Genomic DNA, 12,952 nt, shown 5'->3' on the forward strand with positions numbered 1-12,952 from the left:
ACTCTATTGATTTACTAACTGCTTGTTTTCTTAAAAAACTAACACTAGCTTCTCTATAATTTTTGTATCCTATCGGTTTTTCGTTTTATGTATTATACAATTAACAATGCTTTATGTTCAAGCGAACTCACAAGTTCTGGACAATGTCTGGCTCCAGTGGTTCACTAACTTCAGTTTTGAAGTGCTGAGAGCTCCCTGTCAGACACCGCTTTCTAATAACAAGCACGTCCTGAACATTTTTAAAACGACATCTAATCAATATATTCCGTAATCTTTTTAAACCTAACTATTTTGTAGTTTATCCATTTTAATTCTCTCTCCATAAAGGCTATCTCTCCTGGGTTTTCTGCAACCATGAAGCAGCGCACCCTAAAAGTTTACAAAACTAGAATTGGTCTGCACCGCCCATTTTTTCAGTGTATTATTTTTTTTATTGCCATTCCTTTTCTCTTCCTTTTCTCTTCCTGTTCAATAACGGGTTAAAATCACACTGACATTATCATTGCATATACAGTAGGTGGCCAGCCTATCTGGGCCTTACCGCCGCGGCAACTGTAATTCAGTCGTGTGTTGAAATCATTCGCGAAACTACCGCCAGGTGGCGCAAAGGGATGGATTGCGAAATGAATGTAATTATAAAATGAGATAGCAGTAAGTAAAACAACAATAACATTATGATATAACATTGTAACATTTAAAAAAAAAGAAACATTTTTTTTTACAATTTGTTAATTTTTAAAATGAAGGATAGTCTCAGGCTACAGTCTACTAAACAAAAACTAAAAGAAGACCTTTACACAAAGGATCATATGTATGATATTTTTATTAAACCGTAAATAAATATAAGGCCTATGTATATATATATAGCTAAATTTTTTAATTTCATTTTCATTTCGGTTCATTCTTGGTTTAAAAAAATCTTCAGGTTCCATATGCAGAGCGAAATGGGAACGGTCCAGCATTTAGCAATAATTAGTATTAACTCTGTTATTATTCTTGATTTTTCAAACTACCAACACTTTGCATTTTTTAATTATGCCTTATGTGTGACCAAAAATTAAGTATTATTTGTTTCAGCTGTTTGATCGCTGGTGCCTCGCGCACATATTCACTGGAAACAGCAGTCGCACTTTGACATATTGTTAATTATGATTTTTTTTCCATGGATACTGAAACGCACACAGCCTATTTACCTCATGAATAATAGTTAAGCTTCAACTGGGCAACATCACAAATATGGAAACGTTTGATTTCTCCCAATTGAGAGCCCAAGCTTACCTTATGCTTAGCTTTAAATTATTATTAATATTATTTTTTTTTTATTACTAAGCCTATATTATTATACACTGCAATTATATTTATCCATTAGAATTATATATTTTTAATTATTGTTTTGTTCTGATAAATTTGTTAAATTTAAAGGATTTGTTGTAAAAAAAATTTTTATAGCCTATTTTTTTCCTCTCACAAACTCTGATTTATTTTTTAGCGTGTTTAAAAAAAACATGCAGCAAACGAAAATAGTTGATTAATCCGTTAAAATGAAACGTATACACGACTCATATATTATTATCCTCTGACAAACTTAAATTATTTTTTTGCGTGTTTAAAAAATAAAAAATAAAGAAAACATTCAGCAAATGAAAATAGGCGATTAATCCGTTAAAATTTGTTATTGGTTAACAGTAATTATAATTATTTTACTTCAGAACAGAGCCTGGGACTAATCTAGGCTAACCAGGGTTGTTTTGTTTTTGTTTTTTTTTTGGTTTTTTTTCATTGCATCTGAAAATGACTTTGTTCATTACATTCACTTCACGCGATCTGGCGCAGATCAGCCTCCCGCGATGCTCAGCTGTGGACGATTTAAAAATGTTTGATATAAAGCAGTGGTTCTCAACTCGCGGCCCGTCACGAATTCAAATGCGGCCGTACGACATGCTGAATTAAAAAAAAAAAACGTATCAGTTTGTAAAATTTTATTTTTTACATCAATTAAAAAAAATATGCTACTAATGAAATATACGCTATCCTAATGTTTTTATGTGATTTTTTTTTCTTCATATATTATTTTCAGACATGAGCAGACCTGCTGGCATAAGCATTTAACGAACCCATACAAGCGCGCACTTTGGCAGAATTCAATTCAAATAGTCATCAACAGCCATTAGGTAAATTGCCTTTAAGGTAAAATTGCGCATCAGAATGGACACATTTGTTTTTTAAGGGAGAAAAAAAAAGAAATTCAAAAAATGCCAACGAATGAACATGTACAAACTGTGAATAGTCGCAGTATCAGTATGGAGAAGTGCTGGATTTTCGTTTTTTTTTTCGTTTGTCGCACAACTCACTAGAAGGAGTTCAGGCAAATAGAAACACCATACACTACGTAGCAATCCTTAATTGAAGAAATGTGGCAAATCATCTCCTGAGAGAACCTCATATTATTAAAATCAAAAGTGCTTTCCATATTTGGATCAAAATAGGCTACATTTGTGAACGCACATTTTCAGAAATGTTGCGCGTCAGGTCATGCAAGCCTGCATCTTAAAGCCTCTGTCAAACTTTCTGCGTCCGCGAGTCCGCTATGGACCGCTAGGTAGGCGTGACGTAAAAATCGTCATTGGAGAGTGTGTGCCGAGGCTCATGAGCAGACGACCGCGCGGACAGGTGCGCGTGGTCAGTAGGCTTCAAAAGCAAAATTGCACATGTACAGGCAGAGTGAAGAAGCAAATTGCTACTCGAACCTGTGCAATCCATCACTAAAAGAATATAAAGACAGTCAGATGTGCAATAATTTCTGGGCAATTGCAGAGCTGGCCATCAGCCTGCGCATTCAGAAGTATAAATTGAAGAAGTCTGCATCCGCGCTGGCCGTGTCTGCGTCCGGATTGCTCATGCGGAAAGTATAACACAGGCGTTACAATCGCAACTTCTTTGTGCTGTTACTCCTTTCAAGCTGAATCTCACAAAATTGGTCAGCTCCCGACAGCATCAGGTGTTTTATTTATGGGGAGTAGAATTGTTTATTTCAATGAATGTGATAGATTATATATCATAATAGTTAGGCTATAATATTATAAATCAGGTTGGTTTGTATTGCTGACATAATATGTAAATTATATGCGACTTGCACTTAGACCACAGTGCGGCCCGCTGGAAAAAAAGGTTGAGAACCACTAGGTTGCTGTCCCATTTTATACAGGAATTGTTCATTTAAAAAAATCGAATTATCATAATAATTTAGAACTTTTTTTTACTTATAAACTCCTTGAGAATTTAAAGTTAGTTTAATAGTAGCCTATTTAAATTCAAGTTTAAAAAAAAGGTTTTAATTGCTTAAATTATTTTTATTAATTAATAATATGTTATCATGTTTATTCTTGTAAAAAATACGTGTTTATTCTTTAAGAAAACAAGGGAAAAAATAAGGGACAATCCGAATATTTGTTTTGCTTTACCTATTTATGTAAGCTACAATTATTCAAATAATAATAATAATAATAATAAAATAATGTCATTAAAAAATACCATTGGCCTGAGTAATTTTGACCATTATAGAATTGTGACTTTAAAGATTAGTAATTTAGGTGGTAAAAATACTGTGAAATTAATAATGGCATGGATTTTAGAGCATAACAACTGAAGGTTTATGAAACATTAGCCAATAAAGCAATTCTTTTTAAACAACGGAACTTGAAGTTGTGAACTAAAATATTATTTCAACCATACAGCATGTGAATAAATAAAACGCATAACGTTTCTGATGTTTGGATTTGTACTTCAATATAATGAGCTCCTAGTTTAAGAATAGCCCTAGACTCGTTTTTCTCTCTCTCTCTCTCTCTCTCTCTCTCTCTCTCTCTCTCTCTCTCTCTCTCTTTCTCTAACAGCATTAGCTCAGTGAAATACGTCTTCCTTCAGGTAGAATGAATGTTTTCCTGCCTTGCTAAATGTTGGTCTCATGATCAATAAGTTGTATTCGCCTCAATCTGATTCAGTAAAGTCAAACCGCAGACAGTGAAGCTGCATCACTGAGCGCGAGTCCCGCGCGCTGTGAGGCGGGAACAGAGGATTCCGCTTGGTCTTAAAGCCTCCCGCAAACATCCACGATCACAAATAACAATGATTTTCGTAAAATAATGATTAATTATTAATTGATGATTTGTTATTATCATTATGGTCTTGTGAAAATAATAATATGGGCTGCGAGAAAATTATGAATACAAAGAGTAGTGCTGCTGAGTGCAGGCATGTTTCAGCCCAGTAACACACCGTTCCTCAGAGCCAAAACACAGACCGAATTCTGTTCAGCTGGAGGGGGTTGGGTTTTGGGTAGTTATTCATGGCTTGTGGGGGTCGAGATAAAGGTGTGAATTGCTCTTTCATATGGACAGTGTCTTATGAGGCTTTCACTTGCTGAACTGGTTTATATAGGACTGTTGTTTTGATTATATTCACAGTGCTGGCTCTCTCCGACGAGAGAAATGCAACATTCAGACATTACACTATTCCTTTTCATCTAAAAACATTTCAAGCTTTCTGTAGATATATTTTTAATGTATGTGAGACACCACGATATTATGTTAATTAAAAAATTATACATTCATTATCATGTTAAAATTAAAGTGGTGAGACGGCGCCTCCCTGTCATTAATGCACATTAATAATTTTTGCACAAACACTTGAATATGAGCTTTGTGGTTTTCACCCACTCCAAGAGCGCTCCATCACGAGTAGCCTACAATTCATGCCAAAAGCCATATAACTGCATATTCAGCAAGAATTCATGTTAAACATATTTAGCGTGATCAGAAGGTTACAATGACTGCAAGAGTCGAGCAGGATGTTAAGAGTTTGTCTATTTCTTTTACTGATTATTTTCGGGTTAAGGCATGATATAAACAGATTCACAGTCAATCGCTTTTGCAATAATGCATTCAAACAAATGTAATCTTACAGTGCTACTACATTATCAGCATGCTATCTGATTTTGAAATCTTGAAGAAGTTAATCGATCTGTTTAGATAAACTAACTGACAAAGATGTTATTTTCATCACAAGCAAAATTTTCATAGCAGAAAGAAGCAATTAAAGATGTAATGCTTAAGCAACTTAATAACATCTATGTTATTAGTTTGGCATGTGATATAGGGAAAAAAGTTTACACATAGCTTAAGCCACTTTGAAACTCTCCTGTTATTTTTTTTAATTATTATTATTATTATTATTTTATATGCTATGTTATGAACACAACATTTCAAACATACTGAAATACTTTATTCACGGAGTGAAGGCGGAGCATGTTTCTGGTATCAGAGCGCGTGGAGGGGAAGTTGTTGCTGCTCACAGACTCTGCTGCGAGTGAGAGAGACGTTTCACCCGACGAAATGAAGACGACCGCGCGAACACAAGCACAGCACATCCGTCAAAAATCAACCTGCAGCAATGCTCGTTCATCGACTCGCTAAGCTTTACTTTTGTTGGTCGCATGGCAGTAAACAATTCTATAATATGACCATGCAGTCAATACAGATATTTAATAAAAACATTAAAACAAGCAGGGCTGTAAAATAAGACAATAAAAAAACGCATGCCAGGTCTACATCGGACACAAGTGGAACGATCCAACAAAAGACAACAGAACACAGTGATGGATACACTGAACTCGATCCCCATCAGTGAACTGATGCTCGTTCTGTTTATGATGAAATGTTCTGACACTGTGTTCAGATGATTTGACACTATAGTGTGATGTCATCAAGTTTAGACACACTTTGGGGCACAGATGACAACATTTGCGTCCAGTGTAGACACACAGAAAGTTTCTGCTCTATTTACAAACAAGTTCTAAAAAAAAAAAAAAAAAATCTAAACCAGTGGCATAACGAGATGGAAATATAAACTAGAAATATATTAACAGGTCCTCCATCCATGACACTGACTCACAGCGGAGCTGCAGTTTTAATCTGAACAGCTCTTAAAGCTGAGTGGATGGTTAGATGCATGATGGGCTAGTATTAAAAAAAAAAAAAATAAATAAAAAATAAAGGTCTTTCCAGCATTTATGTATAACAGTACTGTTTTTTTAAATCATCTTGTTGCAGTTATAAATTTGACTGCTAAATGAATGATAAAGAACTATATTAAAACCTTTTCTAAAATAAAATAAAAAAACTGGGATTTTTTTTAGGCCATATGATGTTACCCTACTTTAAAAGCAGGTAAAGAAGGTTCCCTTTAAAATCACTTAAGTTGTCAATTACTAAAGCTTTTTTTTTACATCGTGTGAATGTTGTTGATTATAATGAGAGAACTTGAGTTTAATCGTGAGGACATTTCAAAGATTTACTCGTGCCGGTTTAATTTTATTCGTTTATTGTTTTAGGCAAATTAGGCCTAAATAATGGGAACAAAATTATACAGTGCTTCACATTTAAACATGAAACAATTTCTTAATCAGTTTACAGACAAATGTCTTTTTCCCAATAAGTTATGTCAAAATAAAGGACAGGTAGCGAAAAACAAAAATGCATGTTTTATTAAAGGAAAAAATATATTTATATTTAAAATATAAATTAAAATATAGGCATGATACATTAAAATATTGACATTTTGCATATTAATCCATGTAGCCTACCCCCCTAAAATAGGCTACCACTTTTAATGCTCCGATGCAAAGTAAACCACAATTTCTTTTGAATAATATAACGCATAATTAATATATATAAATATTACTAAAATATATAAATATAAAATATATATATAAATATAAATATAAATAATACTGCACACCTTTTAAATGTGTCAAATCTAAAATATGGTTTAATACCATGTAGATTAGAGAAAATATGATCACAGGTTCAGGCACAGGCTTGACATTTATCCTGCTTGAATTCGTTCTAAGAAATGCACATAACTTCATAAATACCAAACTTTCATCTGTGAATATTAAATATTAAATATATTAAATATTTAAACTATAGTGTTTTTCTTTCATTTTCCCTGACTGAAGCAGTCAAATGTAACACATCAGCGAGGCAAAACTGACGTCTATTTGCGAAAAATGTGCTGTGATGCACTTGTTTGATAACTTGTGGTTAAAGCGCCACTCAGCGGTCAAAGGCTGCAAATGCACTTTATACCGCTGCCGCCGCGGTACGTGCGGCGGTAAAAGAGGCGTTTTCGATGTCTACTTAGTGTATGCACATATTATCACTTAAAAACCATTTTGAATTTTGTTTAGTTGCAGAAAAAAGGTATATGCCAATGAGCCGGAGATGTTGTCATCAATTTTATGCCTTAAACCTAACAGACTAAACATGAAGCAAAATCCACAATTTCATGGGGTCTTTAGCACACTCTTGAAGTGAAAGGAACTTGAATCAGGCCTTTAATTCACAGCTCAAGCATCTGTGTCTTGAGAAATGACCGAGCTGGCATTCTAGAGCACTCCACAGCAACCCCAGAAGGCAATTTTCAGCAATGAGGCAGATGCTGTTTACCCATCCCTGTGACCTCAACCTCACTGTCTGCAGAAAGTCCCAGAAGCCTGGAGGAGGAGCCAGGCTTCTCTGGGTTCGGCACTCCAGTTAATACACAGCAGCACACACTGCATTAGTCCTGTTATGAGGGGGCAGGAGGACTCGTGTCCACACCTACCCCCTTATCCTCATCGTCATCATCATCGTGGTCACGTCCATGCCGCTCAACCGTGCATGCTTCAGCTTCACTCACCAACCGCAACGTCTTCAGAAAATCACGCTCCCTTGGCTTACCGGCGGGAACGTGAGCACGAGAGAGAGACACACACACAGACACAGACACAGAGACAGGTGGACACATGAGAGATGGACAGAAGAAGGACAGGAGACAAGGAGGAAAAAAAGGGTGTCACCAAAACAAAGGGGGCACTCCTCTCTGATCGGTGCATTTCCCAAAAACAACTGGTTGCAAGTTCCGTCGCCACCAATAGAGTTCAATGGAACTAGCGACCATCGTTAGCTAACAATGCTTTTGGGAAACGCACCCCAGATAAGTGCATTCAGCAGCCAAGCTAAAGCGCTCACGTCACAGAAATGAGTGGATACATCAGTGACAGCTCCTGGAGGAATCCTCAGTCAAATCAACCTCAGTCACTCAAAAAACATCATCATTTAGAAGTAATACGCTATTTTCTGTCCTGTGTTTAACCTCCTCATCAGAACGCTCTGTTTGAATAGGCATGTTGGATTGTAGACTCGGAGGTAAACGCCCACTGCTCTGATTGGCTAATAGTTGTGTATGTTTGACATGCACCGAGCCGTTTGACAGGCTATGTCCTTCACAGATGGACGCTAAACCCACATAAATACTCATATCAAATGATCTGTTTTAACAGACAAAGCAATAGTGATCAAGTTATAAAAACAGTCACGCACACTTGCGTGTTGTGACATTACTGTCGGATCCAATATAGTCACACAGCATTGTCTTTTAGTTTCAATCTTTCTGAAAATCCTGCGGCGGATTGTGCCTTGTTTGTAAACCAATCCACAGTAAAGTGAAGTAAACAAAGGACACAGTTCTTACTGATGCAGTCTGGAACTTAATTAAAAGTTTATAATAAAGTTTATCCACTCTTTCCTCATATTGGCATCAGAAGGAATGCAATGTTTTATTTTACAGCTTGGCACTGCACAACGTCTTCTTTATTGTTTGGTTTCTGCATAGACCCACACGTTCACCTCTCTCATAAATGCTACATGCGTGAATCTGTGAGTGGGGCTAAACAGGCAGGGATGTAGAATCTGTGGGCGGGGCTGAACAGGCAGGGATGTAGAACCTATGGGCGGGGCTAAACAGGCAGTGATGTAGAATCTATGGGCGGGGTTGAACAGGCAGGAATGTAGAATCTATGGGCGGGGCTAAACAGGCAGGGATGTAGAATCTATGGGCGGGGCTGAACAGGCAGGGATGTAGAAGCAGGCGTTCATCTTCTGTGGAGGCAGTGCTTATCCACACTATTACATCATAGAGTAGAACATTCTGCAAGCTGATGTTTTAGCAGACTGGCTTCAATATAAGCTGTTTTTAGACTAATGAAAAAGTTTTGAGTTCTGAAACTTACAGGATGTTTTTATAGTACAATGACCTCTTATGTGTCAAAATATAAAGGGTTTCTACATTCATGACCTCTTTAAAGTTGTTTTATGTACTAAATTGTGACTTCATTACAAATATGTAATTAGAAATATTAAAATGCATGATAAACAATTTTCAGTAGACTGTATTTTAGCTTAACATAAATGCTTGTCAGTACTGTACATTCAGCAGTACATTTGTACATATTTAAAGACAGCTGAAATTATTATGAACTAATTATGTAAAAATCTACTTTGCATAAACTATAACAAATTTTCATTTAACTAAAATGATCATGCAATTGTCAGAAAACACTACACTACATTCAGTTCACACTAAACTTTGCTGAAGCACATTTCTTTTTCAGAGTCATTTTTATATAAATTAGAACACAGATTCACCAAATTCTCAGTGACTTCTAAAATGTGAGTTGAACACGTAATCTGCTGGCGTGAGTGTGGGAACTACAGCACCTCTGATACTAAATGAGAATTCCTCCACAGCTCACAGCCAATGCGTCATAACACAGTACACAACTAGACTATAATAACTATAGTTTTAGATATTTTCATAATGCAAAACTCCTATAATAGTGTGCATATGAAAAGTTCATCTTACACTAGTGTTTAAATTAGCAAATGCATTTTCACAGATTACACTATTAGCACAGGTGTTTTAGCTGTTGTAAAGCATGAATGTGCGGGTACTGGTTAAATCACTTTTAGCAAAGCTGATCAGTGTGTGAGTGATCACACACACACACACACACACACAGATGTGAACTGATGTGGATGGCCCCCTTCAAAAACGCTGTGATGTTACAGCAAGTGACGGCACACATTCAAGTATTCCACTTCAAGACTGCTTAAATGTTTGACACACTTCTCAGTGTGTTTCTGACACAAACAGGTGATAAGAAGTGACCAGAGAGCAGCTCAATCAGAGCGATACTCACCAGTGTGTCACCAGACAGCACCTCCAGCAGGGAGATCAGGTTATGTCCATCTCGCAAATCCTCATACAGGTCGTTAACATGCTTTCGGACCTGAAACAAAGTGAGAAGAGAACACATTATATATGAGAAAAAAAATCTATCTATCTATCTATCTATCTATCTATCTATCTATCTATCTATCTATCTATACGATTTTTTAAATGTAAAAATATATATATTTGTTTATTTTATTTGACAAGCAATAAACAGAAGTAATACAGAAGTAGTATTTAAATGGTCTGAATAAAATAAATATCCATTAAAGGATTTTGAATTTGTACTCTTTCACTATAAAACAAAATAAATGATAGAAAAAGAGAGGGACAATCATTTTCACATAATTTTGGCAACTCAAAACTTTCAAACTTTTTTGTATATTAAAGTTTTTGTATCATTTTGATTCTCCAGGTAGAGGTTTTGTTTGTCACCTAAGCAATCAGTTTGTGGTTAAACAACAGCATAATCTATTAAACACACTGATCTTCAGTCCTCACAGCCTTATTTTCATTCCCGCTGCAAATTAAATATTAAATATGCTGCTGCCCTGACTAAGATCCTTAGTCCCTCTTAGTGAACTGTCATCTTACCAGCTTCACATTACAATGCAGGAGAATTTGACAATTCTGTCAAATACTGCATGACAGTGAGTGTGATTCACCTTGCAGGAGGCCACAGATTTGACCAATGCCAAACCCGTTCATATCTGCACAGAGGCTTTGAGTAATGTTGCTGAAGTTCTCCAAGTTCAGTATCACAGTTCCGGTCTCAACAATGACACCATGTTACTCATCATCACAGCGCTCAGGAAACCTCTTGCAAGCAAGCACTCAGGAATGATGTTTGACATTGCGAGAGGATTTTTTGAGACATCATTTCACAACGAATTGTCCCTCATGATGTGTTGAAAGCCCTTTTATCCCTCACACACGTAGCATTGTAAACATTAACACTCCCATGGGACTCTGGCCAATGTCAGATATCTCATCTGAAGGCCTTTTCAATGAAGGAGCTCCAGCAGCGTGAACGTCCTGAATACTGCGCCGCTGAAGTCACCTCTCTCTTACTGACCTGCTTTCACCCAGGTCCTCTTGTTCATAATCCCCAGCATGCACAGCTGCATGACTAAAATAGATGTTTAACTTGGCTTCTGGGTCAGTCCAGTCTGTTACACTTTTCTATGTGCTGCTAGTCAGCACCTAGCATAAGACATAGCAGAAATAGCAAAAATAAAAAATAAAAATAATTAAAATTCACGTTACAGACTCAGTCATTGCTGTACTGCCATATTGTCCATTACAACAAATCAGTTCTATAATTAGAATTAATAATTTTACCTACTCATTTGTGACCGTTTATAATCATATATTATACAATATTATATTATGTAATATTTAGTGTTGTCAAAATTAGCGTTTTAACGCAGGCAATTCTTTTTTCAAGTATAACCATGTTAAAAATATTTAAAGCAGTTAACAAAGGGGTGAAGCCATCTCACTCACAATTGTTGCTTCGGTCTCTTTTTCTTGAGAAGAATTGCATTTATTTAGATGCAGAACGTCTTTATGACCACAACAAATGGGAGTCTTCCCAGGAACCATTCTTCATGTGTCGCTTATTACATCCAAATTGAAATGTCACATCCAAGATGATATCATCATGCTGATCAGGATTTGGCTAATTTGGTTCTTCGAACGCACCTGTTGTCGATGATTAGTACGGCTTGATTGAGTTATCTGACATAATTGTGTGTTCATGGGGTGGTTTAAATTGGGCTATGTATCGATACTCGAAACCATGATCAGCAATGCAGCAATTGACTGGCAGCAAGACGGCAACGTAATGACATCATATAATTAAAAAAGACACCTGACGAAAAACCTTGCAAATTTCTGGGCCCGTATTCATAAAGATTCTAAGAATCCTCTCCGAAAACTCTTAATTTAGCTTAAAAACTTTTACGTAGGAGTCTTAGCTTAAGAGGGATTCGGGACCGATCTGAGAGCAACTCTGAGTAAGGAAAAGACAAAAAGTTTCATCTTAGTGAGGAGGCGGGGTTGACCCCGTTGCTATATATGACACAATCTTTTGAAGACTGTGATTGGTTGGTTGTCCAAGAAGGAAAAAAAGAGTGATTTTAAGTATAGGGTCTATTCTAATTCTCACTTTGAATTTACATGCGTAATTTTTCCTATTTGGCCGTTCTCTCTCTCACACACACACACACACACACACACACACACACACACACATTATATGTGTGTATATAAATCCTTTTTTTATTTACCATGCTTGTAATTTCCAATAAGGTATTTGATTGGCTTAGAATGATAAAAATTGTTCCACTCTTTCCAATTACAGTGATTGCTGTCCTATTTAAGTGGCGGTTTGAATGTTGGTTTTAATGTATCAAACATGGAATCAAAACCAAGAAGGGCGAGAAAGCCAAACTGGACAGAGGAACAGTGTTTACTGTTAGCCCAGTTAGTGGATGAACACAAGGCCATTCTTAAAGGAAGATTCGGGCCGGGTGTCACAGCAATGGACAAGAAGCAGACATGGGAGCGTATAGCACAAACTATTAACGGTTCATTCCCCCTGCTTGTGCACACCTATAAGCCTGCTATATTCATCAATGCAGTTTTTTGAGCCTGCAAGGTGGGAATGTCCAGTGAAAATGAAATTAACTGCGACACAAGATGTTCTGAAAGTGCTGTAATTGTTTGTGTGATCATTCTGCTTACAGAAGGTTGTGACAGACCCAAATCATCACTATTGCATTGTTGCATTTTCCCAGTTGCCAAATATCGTAATGTAGTGATTACTTTAATTTCTGGC

At 36.4% G+C, this 12,952-nt stretch overlaps 1 protein-coding gene across 1 annotated transcript in view; it reads right to left on the reverse strand.

The window, feature by feature from the left end:
* Nucleotides 1-12,952, reverse strand: part of LOC132157469 (dystonin-like) — a 199,244-nt gene that overhangs the window by 121,932 nt on the left and 64,360 nt on the right. Inside the window, exons 6-7 of the mRNA XM_059566826.1 lie at nt 10,079-10,168; nt 7,663-7,773 (exon numbers count right to left, since the gene is read on the reverse strand). Of these exons, the coding sequence (XP_059422809.1) occupies nt 7,663-7,773; nt 10,079-10,168 (201 nt within the window). The remainder of the gene's footprint in view (nt 1-7,662; nt 7,774-10,078; nt 10,169-12,952) is intronic.

This window comes from Carassius carassius, chromosome 14 (assembly GCF_963082965.1).
Source record: "Carassius carassius chromosome 14, fCarCar2.1, whole genome shotgun sequence".
Taxonomy (NCBI): domain Eukaryota; kingdom Metazoa; phylum Chordata; class Actinopteri; order Cypriniformes; family Cyprinidae; genus Carassius; species Carassius carassius.